General features: G+C 42.6%; 1 protein-coding gene across 1 annotated transcript in view; it reads left to right on the forward strand.

The window, feature by feature from the left end:
* Positions 1–2503: 2503 nt before the first annotated feature.
* The window catches only part of Creba (Cyclic-AMP response element binding protein A), a 35342-nt gene continuing 19610 nt past the window's right edge, over positions 2504–18235 (forward strand). The window contains exons 1-2 of the mRNA XM_076824937.1: positions 2504–2905; positions 8361–8575. Of these exons, the coding sequence (XP_076681052.1) occupies positions 8510–8575 (66 nt within the window). The 5' untranslated portion in view covers positions 2504–2905; positions 8361–8509. The remainder of the gene's footprint in view (positions 2906–8360; positions 8576–18235) is intronic.

Below are 18235 nucleotides of genomic sequence, written 5' to 3' on the forward strand. Positions count from 1 at the left end.
GAAACTCTCGAAACTTGAAATACTGATTCTGTTTTGTAAGTGGAATCTTGCTTTAAGAACTGCAGTGAACAAAATTTTAGCATAAATTTCTATTGACCACAGTTAAACAAAATACAAACAAAAATATAACAATACCCTTTATTCGTTGATTTTATAATTTTCCTTATCTGGTTATCGAGAGTTTCGAGTCACGAAGAAAATGCAAAATTTCGAATTCTCGAAACTCGGAACTTTCTTGACTTTCGAAGCTTTGACGCTTCGAGGAACCCATCCGAACGAAAAACATTTTATCTAAATTTAATAACTCCTACAGAAATTTCTGTTTAGAAATGAGATTGTAATCGTGAGATGATTTATGTACATATACATAGAGTATTATCACAATATTATTCAGAGATCGAATATAAATATCGAAAACAAACACTTTGTGCTAGTTAGTTACTGTTTAAAACGATGATTCACCAGCATTGCAATACTTAATTTTCCGTATCGGATGCGAATAAATAAACTACGAGCGCCAGAAAAATTTGCATATCTAGAAGACTATTAAAAATACATCACTGATTCAATCCATGTAACTGATTATACAAGAATTTAATATTATATATTATATGTATATCTCATAGATACTGTAGCAACGTTCGTGCTTTTCCTTTAACAGTGATAAGAAAGTTAGGAGCCAGATATTTTGTTTTATGACTGTACTCGTGTAACGAATTTAATGATAAAAACTGAAAATGTTTCCTTCAAAAATGCTTATTCGTTTCTTCGTGTAAAGCTACTCTTTACAGTGATGTAGATCTAATTGATTGAACATTTTTTATCTTGTACCATGTTTGTTCAAACGTTTTTACTTTCAGATACAACATTTGTGCTTGCTGCATACGTGAACAATGTATAAATTCGATAAATGTAATTATATCTTTTAACTGGCATTATTTTCATAAATATAAATACACTTAAACAAGACAAGCGTTTCAAAGTGTAAATAATTCCCTTCTCATTGTTCTCACTTTCATAATATTAGATATTTAAACACAACATGCCAAAGCATCCACAAACTCGTTCAATATAATCTTTCTAACATCCCTGCCCTTAAAAAGTTTATCGATACTATGATTTATGTTTTAGGATAGACACTAACAAAGATCCTCATCGTTAATTATGCAATGAGTGCCAACAAGAGAGAATATAATAAAAGAAGTAATGGTGCTTACAGTGACTTCAAATGTCCATTGTTAATTAAAACGCCCATAGTTAATAGAATGTCCAAGCAATGAAAGTGTCCATTCTTAAATATACTCTAAACGACGAATATACTCGCGGAATGGCCGGGTAAAGTATAAAGGATTCACCGAAGCTACTTTTGTACGGATACGATTTGTGGTTATGTTGTACCGATATCTTCACAGCCGGAAAACTATTATAATTGAAAGAGCTGTGTTTCGATAGAAATGGAAATTAGTAGCAGCATGTTTTGATACCTGTATTATCCCTATGCATCTTCTTATACCTTCATTGTACGCACTAGAAATTTACTCGTACGAAGCCCAGCTGCAAGCTCCACGAGGAAGGACGCCTGCCTGTTTTTGGCGCGAACAATTCAAACGTAAGGAGCCGATTGCGCGGCAAATATGATGCGCGTGCGCAAAGTTGATAGCAAAAGAAAGGGCCTGGCGTGTTCTGTCTCTCTCTGTATTTACAATTAATATGAATTATATGCGGACTTTCAAATTATTTGCAGCAAGTTCATACGAAGACTCAAAGATATCTCGAAAACTGTAATGAACGTGTAAAATTCTTTTATGAAAGATCAACGAATCAACAATAAGAAAGATCTACTGGTGTTTGCTGTATGAGTACGATTAAATAAGAAGCATACAAAATTTTATATCTGTATTTCTACAAAGTATCCCATCTTTTGGTACAATTTCACGCGTCAAAATTGGTGCACGACCACGATTTCAAACCGGGCGACCGCCATTACGTGGCGCGAAGAAGGAAGATGCGCGCGCATACGCGGTAAAAGAGAGGGGGAAGGAACGCGAGAGAGTCTCTCTCAGTTTCCCGCCTAATTCGAACTCGCCGCGGTCGTATGATTTATCTCGGGCATAAACCATCTGCATACTATTCAATTAACTCGCCATTCGATTCGTGCACACACAATCGAAAGTAGGTACCTCTACCTGCCGGCGTTTTCACGTATTAGTACAATTTAGCACGAATCGGTAAGCCTGATACAGCTCTACACGTACAATGGTCGTAAAGCAATAAGATACTCGTACTACTTCGGCATTCTACGCTTTCCTGTAATTTCCGTCATAAAAATGATCTCGGGGAATGGAATTCAAACCTAGCCGCCATAACCTAGGAAGGAGAGAGAGAAGGGTGCGCGCGCATGGTCGCCCTTTTCCGCGAGAGCCGAGGCACAGTGCGCTGGTAACAGGTGGTCCACGCTGATTGGTCGATAGCGGCGAGAACCGAATACCTCAGCTCGAGCAGCACGTGCGGCCGGATCCCCATTTACGCGGTGGTCGTGAGCGTGCTCGTGTCGTCCCGTCGCCCGTTGCTCGCGGAAGTCCGCTTTACCGATCGAAGGTTAGGCGTCCAGACGCTGGAGTACGCGCCTAGATAGCTTGGTTTCGGTAGGACTTCCCTATTGGCGGGCCCGACACGTTCGTAGGTGCACGGGTGTTGGCTATCGATCTCAGTCGTCCCGTGTTCCTGTATGCTCATTGGCGCCTCAGTTGCTAACAGTGCGTCGTATGGTACAGTGCGGGCTCCGTTCGATCAGTGCTGTGGCCTGTTACGCTCAAGATATTTGTGCAATTCGCCCGGTTCCCCCGCGGTGATCCCCCTTCGACTGGTTCCACCCGGACGAGATCGCCGTCGACTTTCCTCATTGGTAAGTACCGCTGCACTCTTGCCCCCGGTTCTTCCCATTTTGAAATTCAACGCGATATCGCGGCATTCGGCACTGCACCCCGGTGCACGTGTACGCGCGTCCACCCAACAAGTCGGTCACACCGAGCCGGTGTGCTCCGTTCCATCTGGTGCGTCTCGATCGCATCGGATGGAATTATTATCGCGCGGAGGGGTGACCATCGTTGCGAACAATGCACCAGCGACCCGTACTTGTGCCTGTCGATGACGTTTTTGTGAAATTTAATTACACGAGACGGCATACGGGTGGACGGCCACTTGTCGCGCCACGCGCGGACCCATCTGTGGCTGCTGCTTCATCCAAACCTTAAACACTTTCTCGTGGAATTATTTTCATTCTCCTTTTACTTTCCGCGTGCTCATATGCGCGCGTTAACGCTTCGCGAGAATTCGCTTCCGCGATATCTATAGAGATGTTCAGGATTTTCCTTATAGTGTTCCGCGAACTGTCGCATTGTTTAGAATGCTGGGTCTTCCGCTACTATCCTACTGCATAGGATGCTACATTTGAATTAGGTGCAAGAGTGGAGGACTATGTTTGCGCAGCTTTAGTCATTGAATGTAGACTCAACGCAGACTCTGAAGGAACTGTTAAGTTCTCAGCGCGTTAACTCCTATTAGCCGCTGCGGCTGATAAATTCATTATTGGCGTACGATATGGGAAAGGACTCGAAATATTTTCCACGTTGAGTCACGCTGGTAAAACGAATGTGAAACTAACTGTTAATGATTACGCCGGCTGTTATGTGGCAGCCCAATGCGGGTAGGGAAACTCATTACTATCCACTCCTGGAGGAACATCGCGCAATACTTTCGTACCTCGCTGCAAATGAACCGAGCTCGATCTTAATCTGTTCGAGATTTCAAATGTTTAAAGACATCTGCAATATTGGTAAACCATCAGCGCCTGATAGCCAGGGATTTGTCTGTATTGCGCCTTAAACTGATGCAGGCCTCGATCACCCCTTATTAGACCGCTCTTTCGCATTTAAAGGCGGGTCCAGACTGCATCGCGTTGAACAATCAAACTATTAATTTGAACGGCATGCAATTAACGTTCTCCGTCGCTTTCGACCGCTACAGATCGTTGATCTTCAAGATGCTATTGTACCAGGCGTGTTTTGCGATTCGATCACGTTTAGGGGCCAATTAACGACTACGCTCGGCACCGTATTAATTTCGCTTAATTGAAAGTCAATTCGGTACCATCGCTTCTTGCCCGTTCTCGAGTGTAAACACCGCCGCTTCAAGGACGCAAATTAACTCTCGGGATCAGATTTTTACGAGCTGAATCTAACGGACGAGATACCCAGAACTTTTGATCTTCCATCTGGCTTCGTTTTGGGGGGCGTAAAACCCTCTTTAACCTTTTCTCTTCCGATGGGAATTCAAACGAGATAAACGAACGTAGACTCCTACAAACGCTCGTTTTTTTTTATACGAAAATGATAGAGCAGGTCGATTCATTTTAATCGTCACACCGAGGAAGCAATTACTATTGCCAAGGTTCCTCGGAATAGGCCCAGCAGACTTGTGGTTGTGCAAAATAATTCATCCGCTCTAGAAAGTGGATTGTAGAGCCGTTTTATTTCGTCTTTCGAATGGCAATCAAGGTGTTGCTTGTGCCAGAGCCGCGCTGGCGCAAAAACGTAATTCCCCCTTATCTCGATCGGGGGATTGGCTAAGATGCGATTGCTAACATATGGAGCACGTGTCGATAGGAGCCAATAATGCGACTTTCCTCGACGCACCTTCGTGTCGCTCAGTTTCGCGACGGAAATGGCACACATGGCACGCTCGTTTCGCTGTATCCTCTCCCATTCGATTTTCCTTGAGTGGTACCGGTTCTGATTGATATAGGCGACCAAGAGGAATCCTCCGTCGAGCGAAAGGTCGGGCGCGCGAGAGGCGCTCGTGCCAATTTGCATGAAACCGATGGCTACGAGGAACGAGGACAAATCTATGTTAATCCTGCCAAAAAAAAAAACATGACTTTAATCGTCTCCTCATTTGGGCGCCACTTTTCGGGACGAAAAACAGCTTTCAGGTGATAGCAACAGCTGCTGATAATTGTCGGTATTGTGCAAACATGGGGGGCAAACACTAGGCGGCGAGGTGTTAGCAGCCCTCTGAGCGTTTGCTCTCCGTGAATGTTTTTTATCAGTTGACGAAATGAATTTCGATCTTATCTGGCCGGCGTAATATTTAATAAAAATGGCGAGATTCAAGGATACACGTGGATACATTAGATTGCTACAAATGGCCGTTTCTGATTTTCTTATTGCATTTTCCGAAAGGACTGTCTTTTCCGAATGAAATGCCGTTTGGTTTATATTAAAATTCGCAAAATTGTTGATTTGGCAGCTAAAAACATCAAGCGGTAACTTGCAGCGGCACCTTTGTCCGGAAACTTTAAACGCGTTTTTCTCGAATTTTTTGCTCTCTTAGTTCTGCCGTATTTGCGAATGAACGGAGGTTCAGGTCGAGTTGAAAAAATTACAGGATGTATAAAACACGTGCCATTTCCCGCGCAACCTATTATATAGTCCGTAAGAATTCGAGATTTTCATAAAAAAATTAAAAAATTAAAAATAATTTAGTTTGTATTGGTTGCGCGGGGAACTACGGATGTAACAAACAAGAATCACACCTCGAAATTGGATTACGTCTCTTTTTAAGACCAATAATACAGCAAAACCACAGAAGGACGTTAAAATGTTTAACAGTCAGCACTGCCATTTTTAAAGCACATGTATATTTCATACCAACTTTTTTTTTAATCTCCATGATAATAATAAATATTTGGTAAGAGATACATCTGGATTTGCTTCCATTTTTTTTACAAATACATTAAAGAGAAAGTGTTTTTTTTTCGCGGAAAACGACTGCCTAGTTCCCTTAACACGTATTTCATCGATCGAAATAGTCACCATCGACTTCAATACGCTTCTTCCAACACGGAATAATTGCACCTATGCCTTTCTGAAAGAAATCCGGAGAACGAGGGGCAGTAAATTCAGCGATTGCAATTTTTAGTTTGATTTCTTCTCGAAACACTTTTCCAATTAAAAAAATATCTACTTAGGTGCTTGGAAAAATGGTAGTCTGTAGGTGAAGGATCAGGAGAATAAGGAAGGTGGAGAAGAACTTCTATTTGATATGCCTTCCTTATTATGGCGGTGAAACTAAAAAGAACTGATCTACAAGTGAGGAATTTGGTTGCTTCCGATGAGTTATGGAACCCATTTGTCCAGCTTTTCTACTTTCCATATGGCCTTTAAATGTTGGGAAACGGACGAATAGTGAATATTCGCTCTCACTGGGATTTCCTGAAGAGTTAAACGTGAATCCACTTCAACCATGTCCTTCAAAATAGTGTCTTTGGTAACTGCTGGCTTATGGCCACGAGTGACATTTTCGAGGCCTGTATCACCAAGACGAGATTTTTCGAACCAACGCCTAGTGGTCCAATTACTTGCAGTACCATTGCCGAAAGCAGTATTTATGTTCCGCGTTGGTTCAACCACTAGGGTTTGTCGGTTTTTAAAAACCGTTTTTTTTTTAGGAATTTGTAAAATTCGAAACCCGGCTTTTAAATTTAAAAAAAATCGTTTTTATATACTAGAATTAATATGTAAAAATGAATTAATTATTTAATTAAAAACTTTAACCTTTTGACTTGAAATCTCCTCGGATGCAAGCATATTGTACTGTAAAACTAATCTTCATGAGATCATATTTTCGAAAGAGAAGTACTAAATTAAATAAAGATTTATAATTCATATTTTGCACGGATATTAGTTATTTTAGTTCTTTTTGTTTGGTTTTGTATGCAGTGTATTCTATTGTGTTATATTTTTGTAGATCCATAAATATTAAATGAACTCAAAAATTGTACGGATTTTAGTTATTTTAATTTTTTTTTATGTATTTGGTTTTGTATAGAGAGAGTATATTTTATTTTGTTATATTTTTGTAATTCCATTGATATTAAAGAAACTGAAAATTTTTAAAATAAGCACAAATATTTATTTTCTATTTTAATTATATTTTCGTGTGAAAATTCGAAAACCGGTTTCACCGGTTTTGGGGGAATAGTGGAATTCGAAAACCGTTTTTTTTTCAAAAGTGGGCTTTTGTATAAACCCTATTAACCACACTGTGTCCAAATTTGAACTCATACAAGTAAATTATTCGAATTTCCTTCTTTTCCCTGACCAATGCAACAGAAATTATACACGCCTAACCGCATGTGAGATATGTACTTTTCAAACGCTACAAATAAAACGCCATCTGCATGGAAGAAGCTAAGCTACAATGCCGGAAAGTTTAAATTGTAGAAAATTGCCATTTCATTTGCAACAACCTAATATATAACTCTAATCTCCGCGCTAGATTCAACCTGGAATTGCAACTTGAACGTAACTCAGTTATAGTTCCGACCTAACACTGATTGAGATCTAGCGATAGCACAGACCTAACTCACAAGGAAGCATTACCAACCCGAAAATTCTGATTTCAATGAAACTTTGTGACTGTTAGAGCATACTGAAGTATATAAAGAAGATTTGCTCCGAAGGGGTGAAATCAGCCCTTAAAATTATCGCGCCTTTCCTTTATTTAATACAACTCTGCCACACTACTAAAAGAAGAATAAAGTCCAAGTCTCATTGCACCTGCAATAATTACAGAAGATGCCCTTGGAGCAGCGTGAAGGCCCGTGAAATATTCCTCGAACGAACCCTTCCTTCTTTTCTTCCGCATAGAGCGTCTCGTTTTAATGACTCATTCGGTTCTCCTTCCGTTCGCCCGAACAGCACACTTAACCCATAGAGAGAGGTCCATTGATCTCGTTGCAGCGCGCGGCGGTCCGCAACGCCTATACCGCATCGCCCCGCCGCGTAGAACAAACAGAAGGTATTAAATGCGAAACCGTGAGCGTTGGCCGCGCGATTTCCATCCCGCCATGTTGCATTGTCGCTGCGGGCGCGCGTGGGTCCGGCGAACTGTTCGAGAGGAGCACGCTCGGCCCCGAGCGTACATAGATCGCGCCCGGTCGAAATAGATCGGCCTGCATAGCTGTCGAATGATGTATCACAGAGCAATGGTATTTCCAATATTGATCATGGGGCGCCCGCGCGCAAAAGACCATTCTGCGAAACGTCCACGGGCATCAAAGGTAGCGAACGCTCGTAGGAAGCGTAACTGGTAGAGAGCAAACATCGCAAGAATTCGCTCGAACGAAGTTGACCTATAAACCAGAATCGCGGCTCTCGAAGGAGCAGCGAGTTAACGACCGTCCCGGATCAGTCGCGGCGCACTCCCTTCGGCCGCGTTAATTGGAATCCAGCGCAATCGGCGCAAGGGAATCCGATTTCCGCGGGAACGATTTCAATAAAGGGCGGTTGTTCTTTCAGATCAGCGGGCCTGTGTGTCCACGGGCTACGATGGATACGCGTGGAGCGAGCGTGTGCGTGTTCCTCTGCTGATCATCCTTCATGGGCAGACGCGACGATCCATCCGCTAGCAGCAGAGCCATTAGGAAAGACCGAGGAAGGCTAGGATCATGGAGTTCTACGACGTGGGAACCAGCGACCTTAGGGAGTTGTGGGAGTCTTACCTCTCCGAGCCGGTGAGTGCCAGCCTTTGCTTGCCCCTGCTCTCTTCGCCCGCCGCATTGTGGCGGACGAGTGTGCACCGCTCCTCTCGCCTGCTCCATTCTTGGTCGAGAAAGTGGCCGTTTTCGATCGGCAACGAAAGGAAACGAGGGCCGCGTTAGGAAAACCGTCGTTTCGTGTACTCCGCTTCCTGTTTCTGCGGGTAGCTCGCGGGCGCATTGTCCAGGCTCGTTAACGTGTAATTATTCATGCCTGGCTTCTAGGGGAACACTCTCGCGATTTACGTCGAACATTTAGCTCCTTTTGTTTCTTAGCTTCTGACTTATAGGTATGCGCTATGCTTTGATACTCTGTGCAGGGTTAAACAACGCGCAAAATAAACAGGGGACCATAGAATTTTTCTGAATTTTAATATCTGAAGTGATCACCCAGGGGCCTCAGAATCTTTTCAATGCTTTGGGCCCCTTAATGCCTGAATTCGAACCTGTCGCTACTCCATTTAGAGTAAAATATGAGAATGTCTCTTACGCTTTAAGCCTCGCTTCGCCTGTTGTTTATTCGAAAAACAGTTTTCGACGGCGAAACGACAGAATTCTGTCTCTTACAAGGACGTGACATAATAGTTGGAATAATATTTCGAAAATGTCTAGGTCTCGTAATAACGCGCGCCCGATATAGTCCGCAGATAAAAATCGTGACTCCATAACGTTTCTATTTCGCAATTCTCACAATTAAATACCATACTATTTATCTCTCACGATACTGACGTAATTATAGCGGAATATCTGCTGTAATTATTTGACGAAACGCGCGCGCGCGCACAGAGGGACTGCTGTTCTATTACGGTTCAGTTACGCTTTACAAACATAATGAAAGGAGTATTCTTGAGGTCTGTACCAAGTACAGCCCGCTTATACTACCGTTCCGCGGGACGGGTTTTAGTGTTTGAGCGCAAAGGCTGAGCATATTAGGGCCGGTTGTATTCACCTGTATAAATAAGTTGCTTACCAGCAGCCGGTATTTGCGTTTCACAACGATAAAGGGATCATTAACATCATAGTTTGTGAAACAGGGCTCGTTCGATTGTGAGCGGACCGGGCAACTACTTAGGAACCCTAGTAGCATTTATTGTTGGCATTTTGATGGCCAACTAATTCCCAACTTGGGGATACTGTGGGCCAACCAGAAATGCTACTAGGGAAAAGGATCGTCGAATAGCGTTTAATCGTGGCAATTGTCGCTCCAAAAATACTGCGATCTGGTGTTCAATTGGAGAGGAAGATTCAAGGTGAAAGTGACATTCGTCGAAGCCGCTAGGTTGAATAACAATTTACTTAGCTCGAAGCAGCGCGTTGAGCCACCGCGGGAACTTGTATTTGCATTTTGCGGAGGGGGCATTTTGGAATATATTTTTATTAAGTAAGCCCGTGGTATATATTCTACGACTCGATATCCGCGAGTCATAGAGCGTGATATTGGAGCACAGTAATCTGCGATTATCTGTGAGCTAATGTTTGTAAATGCCCCCTTGTTTGCCCGTTACGTCATTTATATCGTATTTACGTCTATATTATTAGTGACTGGCCGCTGTTAGCGTGCACCCCTTAAGTCGATAATCGCATTACTGTTTGCTAATTACTATCTAGCGACCCGTGGACGGTCCCTTATCGAATATTCATCGCGTAATTTCCCAACCTTTCGACCTGTCGCCCCTTTTACGATCATTCTTGACAACCATGGGTTTCCGCGGGCGACAGCCGCGCGAGCTTACTCACGGCCCGGCAACGACAGGCGTATCTTAATGGCCGGCAAGCCTTGAGCGACCGGAACATCGTTACGAAAAGGTTTGCGCCGAAACAAAGAAGAAGCAGGGTAAAAAGAGGAGCGAGTGCTCTTTCTCTAATAATCCTTCGTTTATTCGTAACGGTGACTTTATCGCCGCATCGCAGGCTCTAGTAGGCATCAGCCGCACGGAGGTGTAATCGAACAATGGCGCTTAACGAACAATGGAAAGAACGCCGTGCTGTTCGTTTGCGGAGGGAATTACGCGACCAGGCGAAAAAACGATCGGGAGGATGCGCACAATGGAGCAGACTCGCGATGCCCGCTGGTGGGCGCGCTGAAATAACTTATTTACGCGCCGATCAGCGGGAACGCTCGCCGACTTCCCGGGCAACAAGTATCTTCGTGATAGAAACTGAAAGGCAATCTGTGCCTCCGCAGGCCCGACGATCGCTCGTCATATTTGGGGGAGGGGGGTCGCGATCCCTTTTTACTCAATTACGTCATCTCCCGGACGATATTGCGGAGGCCTCGCAGTTGTACTTTCCAGCGCGGGCGAAGCCGGTAAACTTAACGGTGATCGCCCCGGGGGAAGAGTCCGCGGGGATCCTTGTTCCGCGGGCATGTGGACCCCGTAGGATTGGGGGCTACAATAGCGGCCGCAGGTTTCGAGTCGTTGCCCCTAAAGGCACGCTTCATCGCGCATTTCTCTGGCGTTCGATGTGAAATGCCCGCGGAGCAATCGTTCTACGTTTAGTTTGTTGCGACGCGAATTTTTCAGGGACTATTTAAAGGTGCAAGGTCGTTCGGCGCCTCTCCGATTTTTCTCTCAATCGCTCGGTAAAGAAATCTCAAAGTCTCCACTCGTTTGCTTCGGTAGAGCATCTTCAGTTAGATTGTAACCGACTGACTATGCGCCTCTAGTTAATCGTCCGCGAGATATTGGCAATGAACAGTGGTTCTCAGCTGCCCACAACATACTCGCGTTCGGTAGCAGGCTTGATATTCACGGGACGATTGAGGATTACTATTATAAGCCGACAGCGGCTAATTTAACGCCGGTATTCATGGAAGTGTCTTGGGAAGGATCGTTCTGTAGGTAATAGGCCGCGTTTATTGAATTCTTCTTGGAACTGGGTGTACAGTAAGGTTTGAAAATGATGGAAGAACTGGATGATGATAAGTGAAATATGAATGCCAGGCTAGCGCCCCGTAGAATGAATCTTCCGATGCTAAATTCGTACCTAATTTCACGCCGATCGAACGGCGTTCCCCCTGTTTTCGGTGTTGCTGGTTCCTGACGTTGCTATTTATAGAGACGGTTGTGCAAGAGACGTCTGTAGCGATTTAAAGCGTTGTGGGACGTATCGCACGTACCCAATTGCAGCAGAAGTAGGGTACCGAGTCGCCAAGGACTCGGCTACAGAGATTATACCTAATGGCGGCAACAAAACTGCATTTACGCGCTCTGCCGGCTATTTACTGAGTTCAACAAAACACGGGAGAATTCTATTTTATGGTGGCATAAAAGAGGCGTTTGAGGAGATGGAAAGTAGATTAATCGCAGCCGCGGGCAGCAGCTTCGCGGAAACTCTTCTTGGCGAGGTGTCAGTTTCGTTTAACGAAGTATCACTTCAATTCGTTCGCGTGATCCGCGATCAATGGAGGTTCGTTTATTCGGTTGGGCGCGTTTAGCGAAGCACAGAGTCATATAAATTCAGTAATTGTCAGTTAAGTATCTAATCTAATGAGGCTACTTGGTGATAACGATGAGCGCGGAGTCATACACTGTCAGTGGCCGTCCTCTGCGACGTATGCCGTAGTTGGCTGGTTTTTGGTGCGAAAACCGGAAATGCCCGTATACCGAGCTCGCGAGCGGAAACGTTAGCCCAGGAGGAAACGAGCAGCACCACTCGCGATACAACGAAATTATCCTTCCCGTTGTACGCTGTCCGTATAACTGCGAGGGCGCGCGCGCGCGCAGGCTATCGCGTGAGCACGTGTCGGTGTACGTCGAAACAGTGACTTGTCGTTCGATTTCGATAAAACGGAGTTGCAAAGACGATAAGGAGTTTCTCTCTTTAATCGTTTGCGTTTACGTAATGGGATTTAGCGTTCTTCTTGTGTTCGTTTGTTTTGGTTAGCTTGTACTTACTGTCGATAGTATAAACGATGGAGGAGAGTTGAAGGGGCTATAGCAGTGTGTTACATATTGCTACTGTGGTAGTATTAATTCAGTAATACAGTAGTGGTACTCCTAGTACTACTGTGCCACTATTTTGGTGCTATATTAACCCTTTGCGCTCTAACTTGGTCACTTATCGATCGAGCTGACAGTGGCAGATTTAACAGGGCGGCTGATGAGCAGTTGCCGCCTGGGCCCCTGCACAGAAGGCCCCTGCAGGGCCCCAAGGCCCAAAATAATTATGATTAGGTATAGGTATAAAAACGCTACATTTTTTCGTACTACCATTCTTGGCCCGTTGTTAGTAATGTACCTCTTTATTTTCCCAAAATTGGGCCCCTCAGAATGTTTGCCACCTGGGCCTTTTTTCTTAAATCCGCCTCTGCGAGCTCAAGTGCTTCTATTCAATATTTTTATTATCAAATATAGAAGCTTGTAATAGGGAATAGTATACCAGAGTAATTTCAACATCAGTTGTTCGTTTAATTTTACGAATTTCGAATTTACCATTCCTCTAAAGTTTTTACGAAATTTGAGTACATGTAATGTCGATTAAAGTTTCAATTTAAAACACGTTACAAAAAATCCCTTTACGTAGCTAGCAACACCGTTACTATAAATACCGTGCAATTGATAAAGAGGATGTCATCAAGTCGCAATACTTGAATCACTTTAACACGTAATACTCGTCTGAGCCTTATCAGCTTATCCCGTCAGAATTTCGAAACATCTCGTAGTTAGAAAAACCAGTCTGCATGCGTTTATATCGCTCCGTTCGCTGAGAAGCTAACCTCACATGGTTGATATTTCGTGAATACGGTGTAGGACGCCGCCACGCTGTAAGCTCTCGCCTATACCGTGTTCGGCATAAGCGAAACGAATACCAAGCACGCGATGTTGCCCTATTCTAGTCCATGCATTTATGGTAGCATACCGGAGATACTTTTCAACCGCCTGTATACTCACGAGACTTGACTGGGAATTAGTATTCCACTATTTTCCCCTAATTATGAATGGACTATTCCCTGTTTCGTAGCTAACCGTATTCATTCAGCTGGCGTCCTTTTCCTGCCTTCCCCTTTCCTTCTTCGCGCTCGTCTCGCTTCCTTGGCCACTGTCACGCATCAGTACAATCCGTGGCAACAAATTGGAAAGGATGAAGGTTGCTCGCGAGGGGTTCACCGTACCGTGGCCTCTAATGTTGGCTGGCTCTGCCGGTATCGGGTTTTCCTTAGACGCGAAACTCGATTGCTGGTCTCGCGCTCGCGTTTCGTTCCCTAGAGGAGGCGCACGTGTCTCCTCCGTTTCATAAACAGTTTCCATTATTCGACCGTCGGGAGACTTTCGTGCAATTACTTACCGAAACTTGCAAATCACGTGTAAAAGCTTGACGCAGGAGTATTCGAGAGCGCAATGCAGAATCGGATGAATTAAGATGAACTCGTGCGATTATTATCTGCTGCTTTCCAAGCGGATGGTTTTTATTTTGTTGTTGAAAATGTCGACTGGTATTTGCAAAACTCAGTGTCAGAGTGTCGCTTTCGGAAAGTTCCATGCAAAAATGTAGCCATTATTGACACGATAGTTAGCCACGAATGCTTTCGCAAGGACACAAAGATAAATACGTTATCTAACCGCCGCGCAAAAATGTTCATACGTCTATCGGTTCGTGCACATCGAGGGATACGACATTGTAGCGCCAGTAGCCGATAATTATCCGACTCGTGACCTAGTAATTTCATAATTGTCTCAGCTCTGTGTGCGGAAAATCGAATTTCAGCGGAACAATTGTCACTTCTGACGTTCGCACAAAGAGTTGCTTGATTAATCGAATTGGCTAATTTTCATAATGAACCTTTTAATTGGCAGCCTGTCGATTCCCATAATCGACACCTGTTGCTGATGCTAACACGTTCGTCGAACGCGTATTTCTATTTGCTCGTGCTCGAGCACAGGGGTATAGGGTAAACTGCACTAATCATTGGCGCTCCTGATTAAGGGGTTATGCCTAGTCAGGCGGTCGAAAAGAGGCGAATATTTGTGAATTTTTTTTGAAGAAGCTGAAGCGTATATTTTTACGGAACTTTTTGCGCTTAAAAGAGCAACATTTAAAGAACATTTGGTAATTTTTTCGTAGAAAAATATTTACGTTTATAATAAAATAACAAGCGACATCCAAGAAGTATTTTTAAAAATTTGGTTTTGCGGTGAGCATTGCCATTCGGAACCAGATAATCTAAAATTAAAAGACCAAAAAGATTTCGTTAGTATATTAATGTATCCTCAGGTTGACGGAGAGAATTTTCCGAAATATTAAGTTAAAACAAAATGGCGGCTATTTAAAGTTGAAATCCTGATTTTTTCGCGTGATTTTTGCAGGAAAAAAAAAGGATTTCAACTTTAAATAGCCGCCATTTTGTTTTAACTTAATATTTCGGAAAATTCTCTCCGTCAACCTGAGGATATATTAATATACTAACGAAATCTTTTTTGTTTTTTGATTTTAGATAATCTGGTTCCGAATGGCAGTGCTCACCGCAAAACCAAATTTTTAAAAATGCTTCTTGGATGTCGCATTTTATTTTATTATAAACCTAAATATTTTTCTACGAAAAAATTACCAAATGTTCTTTAAATGTTGTTCTTTTAAACGCAAAAAGTTTTGTAAAATTATACGCTTTCGCTTCTTCAAAAAAAATTCACAAATATTCGCCTCTTTTCGACCGCCTGACTAGGTATAACCCCTTAAGGGGGCAGTCCACAGTCTCGGCCGAAAATTCGGCCGCTTTTCGGTGATGGTTTTCATAACGATATAAACACTTAACGTTTTCGAACTTTTGGGGGTATATTGCACCACTTTTGAAATATAAGAAAAAATCTTTGTTGTTTGTTTATTTCATTTCTTTACATAAATATTTCGCAGTGAAGTTGGCGCCTTCAGAATTTGACTCCTTGCTGGCGGTTGAAATTTCCGACGACTGAATTATCGGAAATAAGAAAACCAAACATATTTTTAATTTGCAGGATGGCTATCTCGCTTGCCGCGAGTATGTTTACTTTTTAAATATTTTTCCACTTTTTTATATCGATTAAATAGAAAAGAAATGCCAGTTTCGGTATTTCGACTTTGATCGACCGCAATTTTAATAATTTTTGTGCAAATTTTTATTAATTTCCCATGATCCAGGCGTCCGCAATTGCAACCGCCAGCAAGGGGTGAAATTCTGAAGACGCCAACTGCACTGCGAAATATTTGTATGTAAACAAATGAAATAAACAAACAACAAAGACCATCGCCGAAAAATGAAATTTGACTGTTTTCACACAATTGTCTCTAGCTTCGGTATTTATCCATAGATTTTCTTCACTAGCAGCTTGTTTTCTTCGTAAAAGTGCAGACTCAACGTAAGAAATGAGAAACAGGGCCCATCGTTGCGATTTCGATTTTTCCCAGATGATTAAATGAATTGTCGATCTCCATTTCGGTCGAGAAAAATGACTTTTCACATATTTCCATCGATTTCACCCGAAATACTGAACCGATTTGAAAATTTTGCGAGACACGTTTGTGGTGATTCTATTATCTTTAATTTGCTATAATTTTCGACCAAATCGGACATTCGTAACGCGAGATATTCGCAATTAAGTGGGACTACCTTTTTGACAGTCAGGTAAAAAGTTCAGCTGTCGAAATCTGGACAACTTATCCTTAGAAATTTTTTTGGACCTTATTTTCGGAATCAGCGGGCTATTTTACACAAGAAAAAAAATAGTAGCATCCGCTGCGCAAAATGGCTGTAAACTAGTGCCATCAAAACGTGGTACTTTCTATTATCGTCCATCTATAGCTGTCCCAAAAAACGCGTGGGTGTTATTTCGACTAATAAGCCCCGTTCTCGGTGACGGTATTTTCCTCTGTCCCTTTTTTTTTTTATCAGTCATTGGGCGAGCCTTATCTCAGGAAGTAGATACAGCAATCTACGATCGCTCGTAGACGAACTTTCGTGGAATTAGTTTCGAGGGGGTTGTTAGAAGTTTCACAACGTGGAAAACCCTTTCGTGCAGCATGCTTCGTCCTGTAATTAACTCGGAACATTTTTCTTTCCCACGTCGATATTGGCGTCTGGAATTAATTGACAAGCCCTGGCCGTTAGCCAGAGCGGCTCAGCGCCACGTTTCAGGTCGTGAAATTAAACGTAACAGCAGAAAAAGTCGTGAGCGTTTGCGAAGTGAAACGAGGGATAAATTCTACTTTCTCGCTTTTCACTTGACGCTAAATTAGCAAGACGCATGATGGACTGGTTGCTGCTAATTTCCCCTGAAGAATGAGGCACGGAATGGCGAGTCCTGCGCGCAATTAAAATCGCCTCGAAGGGGATGGATCGGCGAATTAATCGACCACGCTTAACAATTTAATATTCCACGAGTGTAAACAGTTACCCCGAACTTTGCATAAAAATTTATCAATACATCATAGCTGAAGCGGCGCAACTATCCATCCACTCGTAAATGTTTACCAGGGAAATAAGTAAATAAATTATATTAAATTGTACGTCGTGCGGAAGATTGCTTATAGCGTTATATCTACGCTTCTAACGTCGGATCGACGCGTGAAGCGATACAGTGATACGGTTTTCGTAATCGAAGATACAAGCGATACATTATCACGCAATGACGGATAGGGAGGGCGGAAGGGAAGTGATAAAAATGGAGGAACGATTCTGCCCGTGAGAAATTGAACTCTGCAGGCTGTTACGATCCACTACCCAGCGAATACAGTGTTTTCCCATCAGTCTTCAGGCTTGGAGGAAAAAATCCTTCGGATGTCAACAAAAGAATCTATTTTCGTCGGAAGTTTCAGTCATCCTTTAAGCGTTCTTGACATGGTCCTCCTTCAGAAAAGCGAGAGGTTTGGATGCCGGGGAATTACCTGAACGCACTGAACATGCGCGCAGGATTTCTTGCACACAGTGATAGTAATATTTTCCCTCGTCGTAACGAGGTATGCTACCGAAGCAGTAACATTTTCACTACTGGGTCTGATAGATGCAATAATTACAGTGTCTTCGCACGACTTCTAATTTACCTATACAGCGTCGGCTCCCGAGATATTAATTTCACCTCGCCATTCATTCGAGTATGGATGACTCAATACTAGAACTACCAGACCAGTCACTGTGACTGGTTTTAAATTTGGTAATAAATTTACCAGTTTTAAGTATGGAAATTGTAAATTTCTAATTAGTATAAATGTGTATAATATTTTGTATATATTTGTTTACCTATTAGAAAATTAAAAAATTGGAATGAAGGTTTATTTTCCATGCATAACGTATTTTATAAATAACACAGAAATGTGTTTTTGCACTCAGAATTTTGGTTTGGAGCAGACGATTTTTTTATTTGCTCCGCTCCTGCTCCGCTCCAACTGCTTTTTTTAAATAACAATTCTTTTAATTCCTTCAAAATAGTGATCTTTTATTTGCAACAAACCCCATCTTTAAAACTTTTTATTTTCATACATAAATTTTTCTTTCTGTATAAAATAAGAAGTTTTAAAGGTGGGGTTTGTTGCAAATAGTGATCTTTTAAAAAAAAAATTCTGTATGAAAATAAGAAGTTTTAAAGGTGGGGTTTGTTGCAAATAGTGATCTTTTAAAAAAAAAATTCTGTATGAAAATAAGAAGTTTTAAAGGTGGGGTTTGTT

Source organism: Andrena cerasifolii, chromosome 13 (genome assembly GCF_050908995.1).
Source record: "Andrena cerasifolii isolate SP2316 chromosome 13, iyAndCera1_principal, whole genome shotgun sequence".
NCBI classification, from domain to species: Eukaryota; Metazoa; Arthropoda; class Insecta; order Hymenoptera; family Andrenidae; genus Andrena; species Andrena cerasifolii.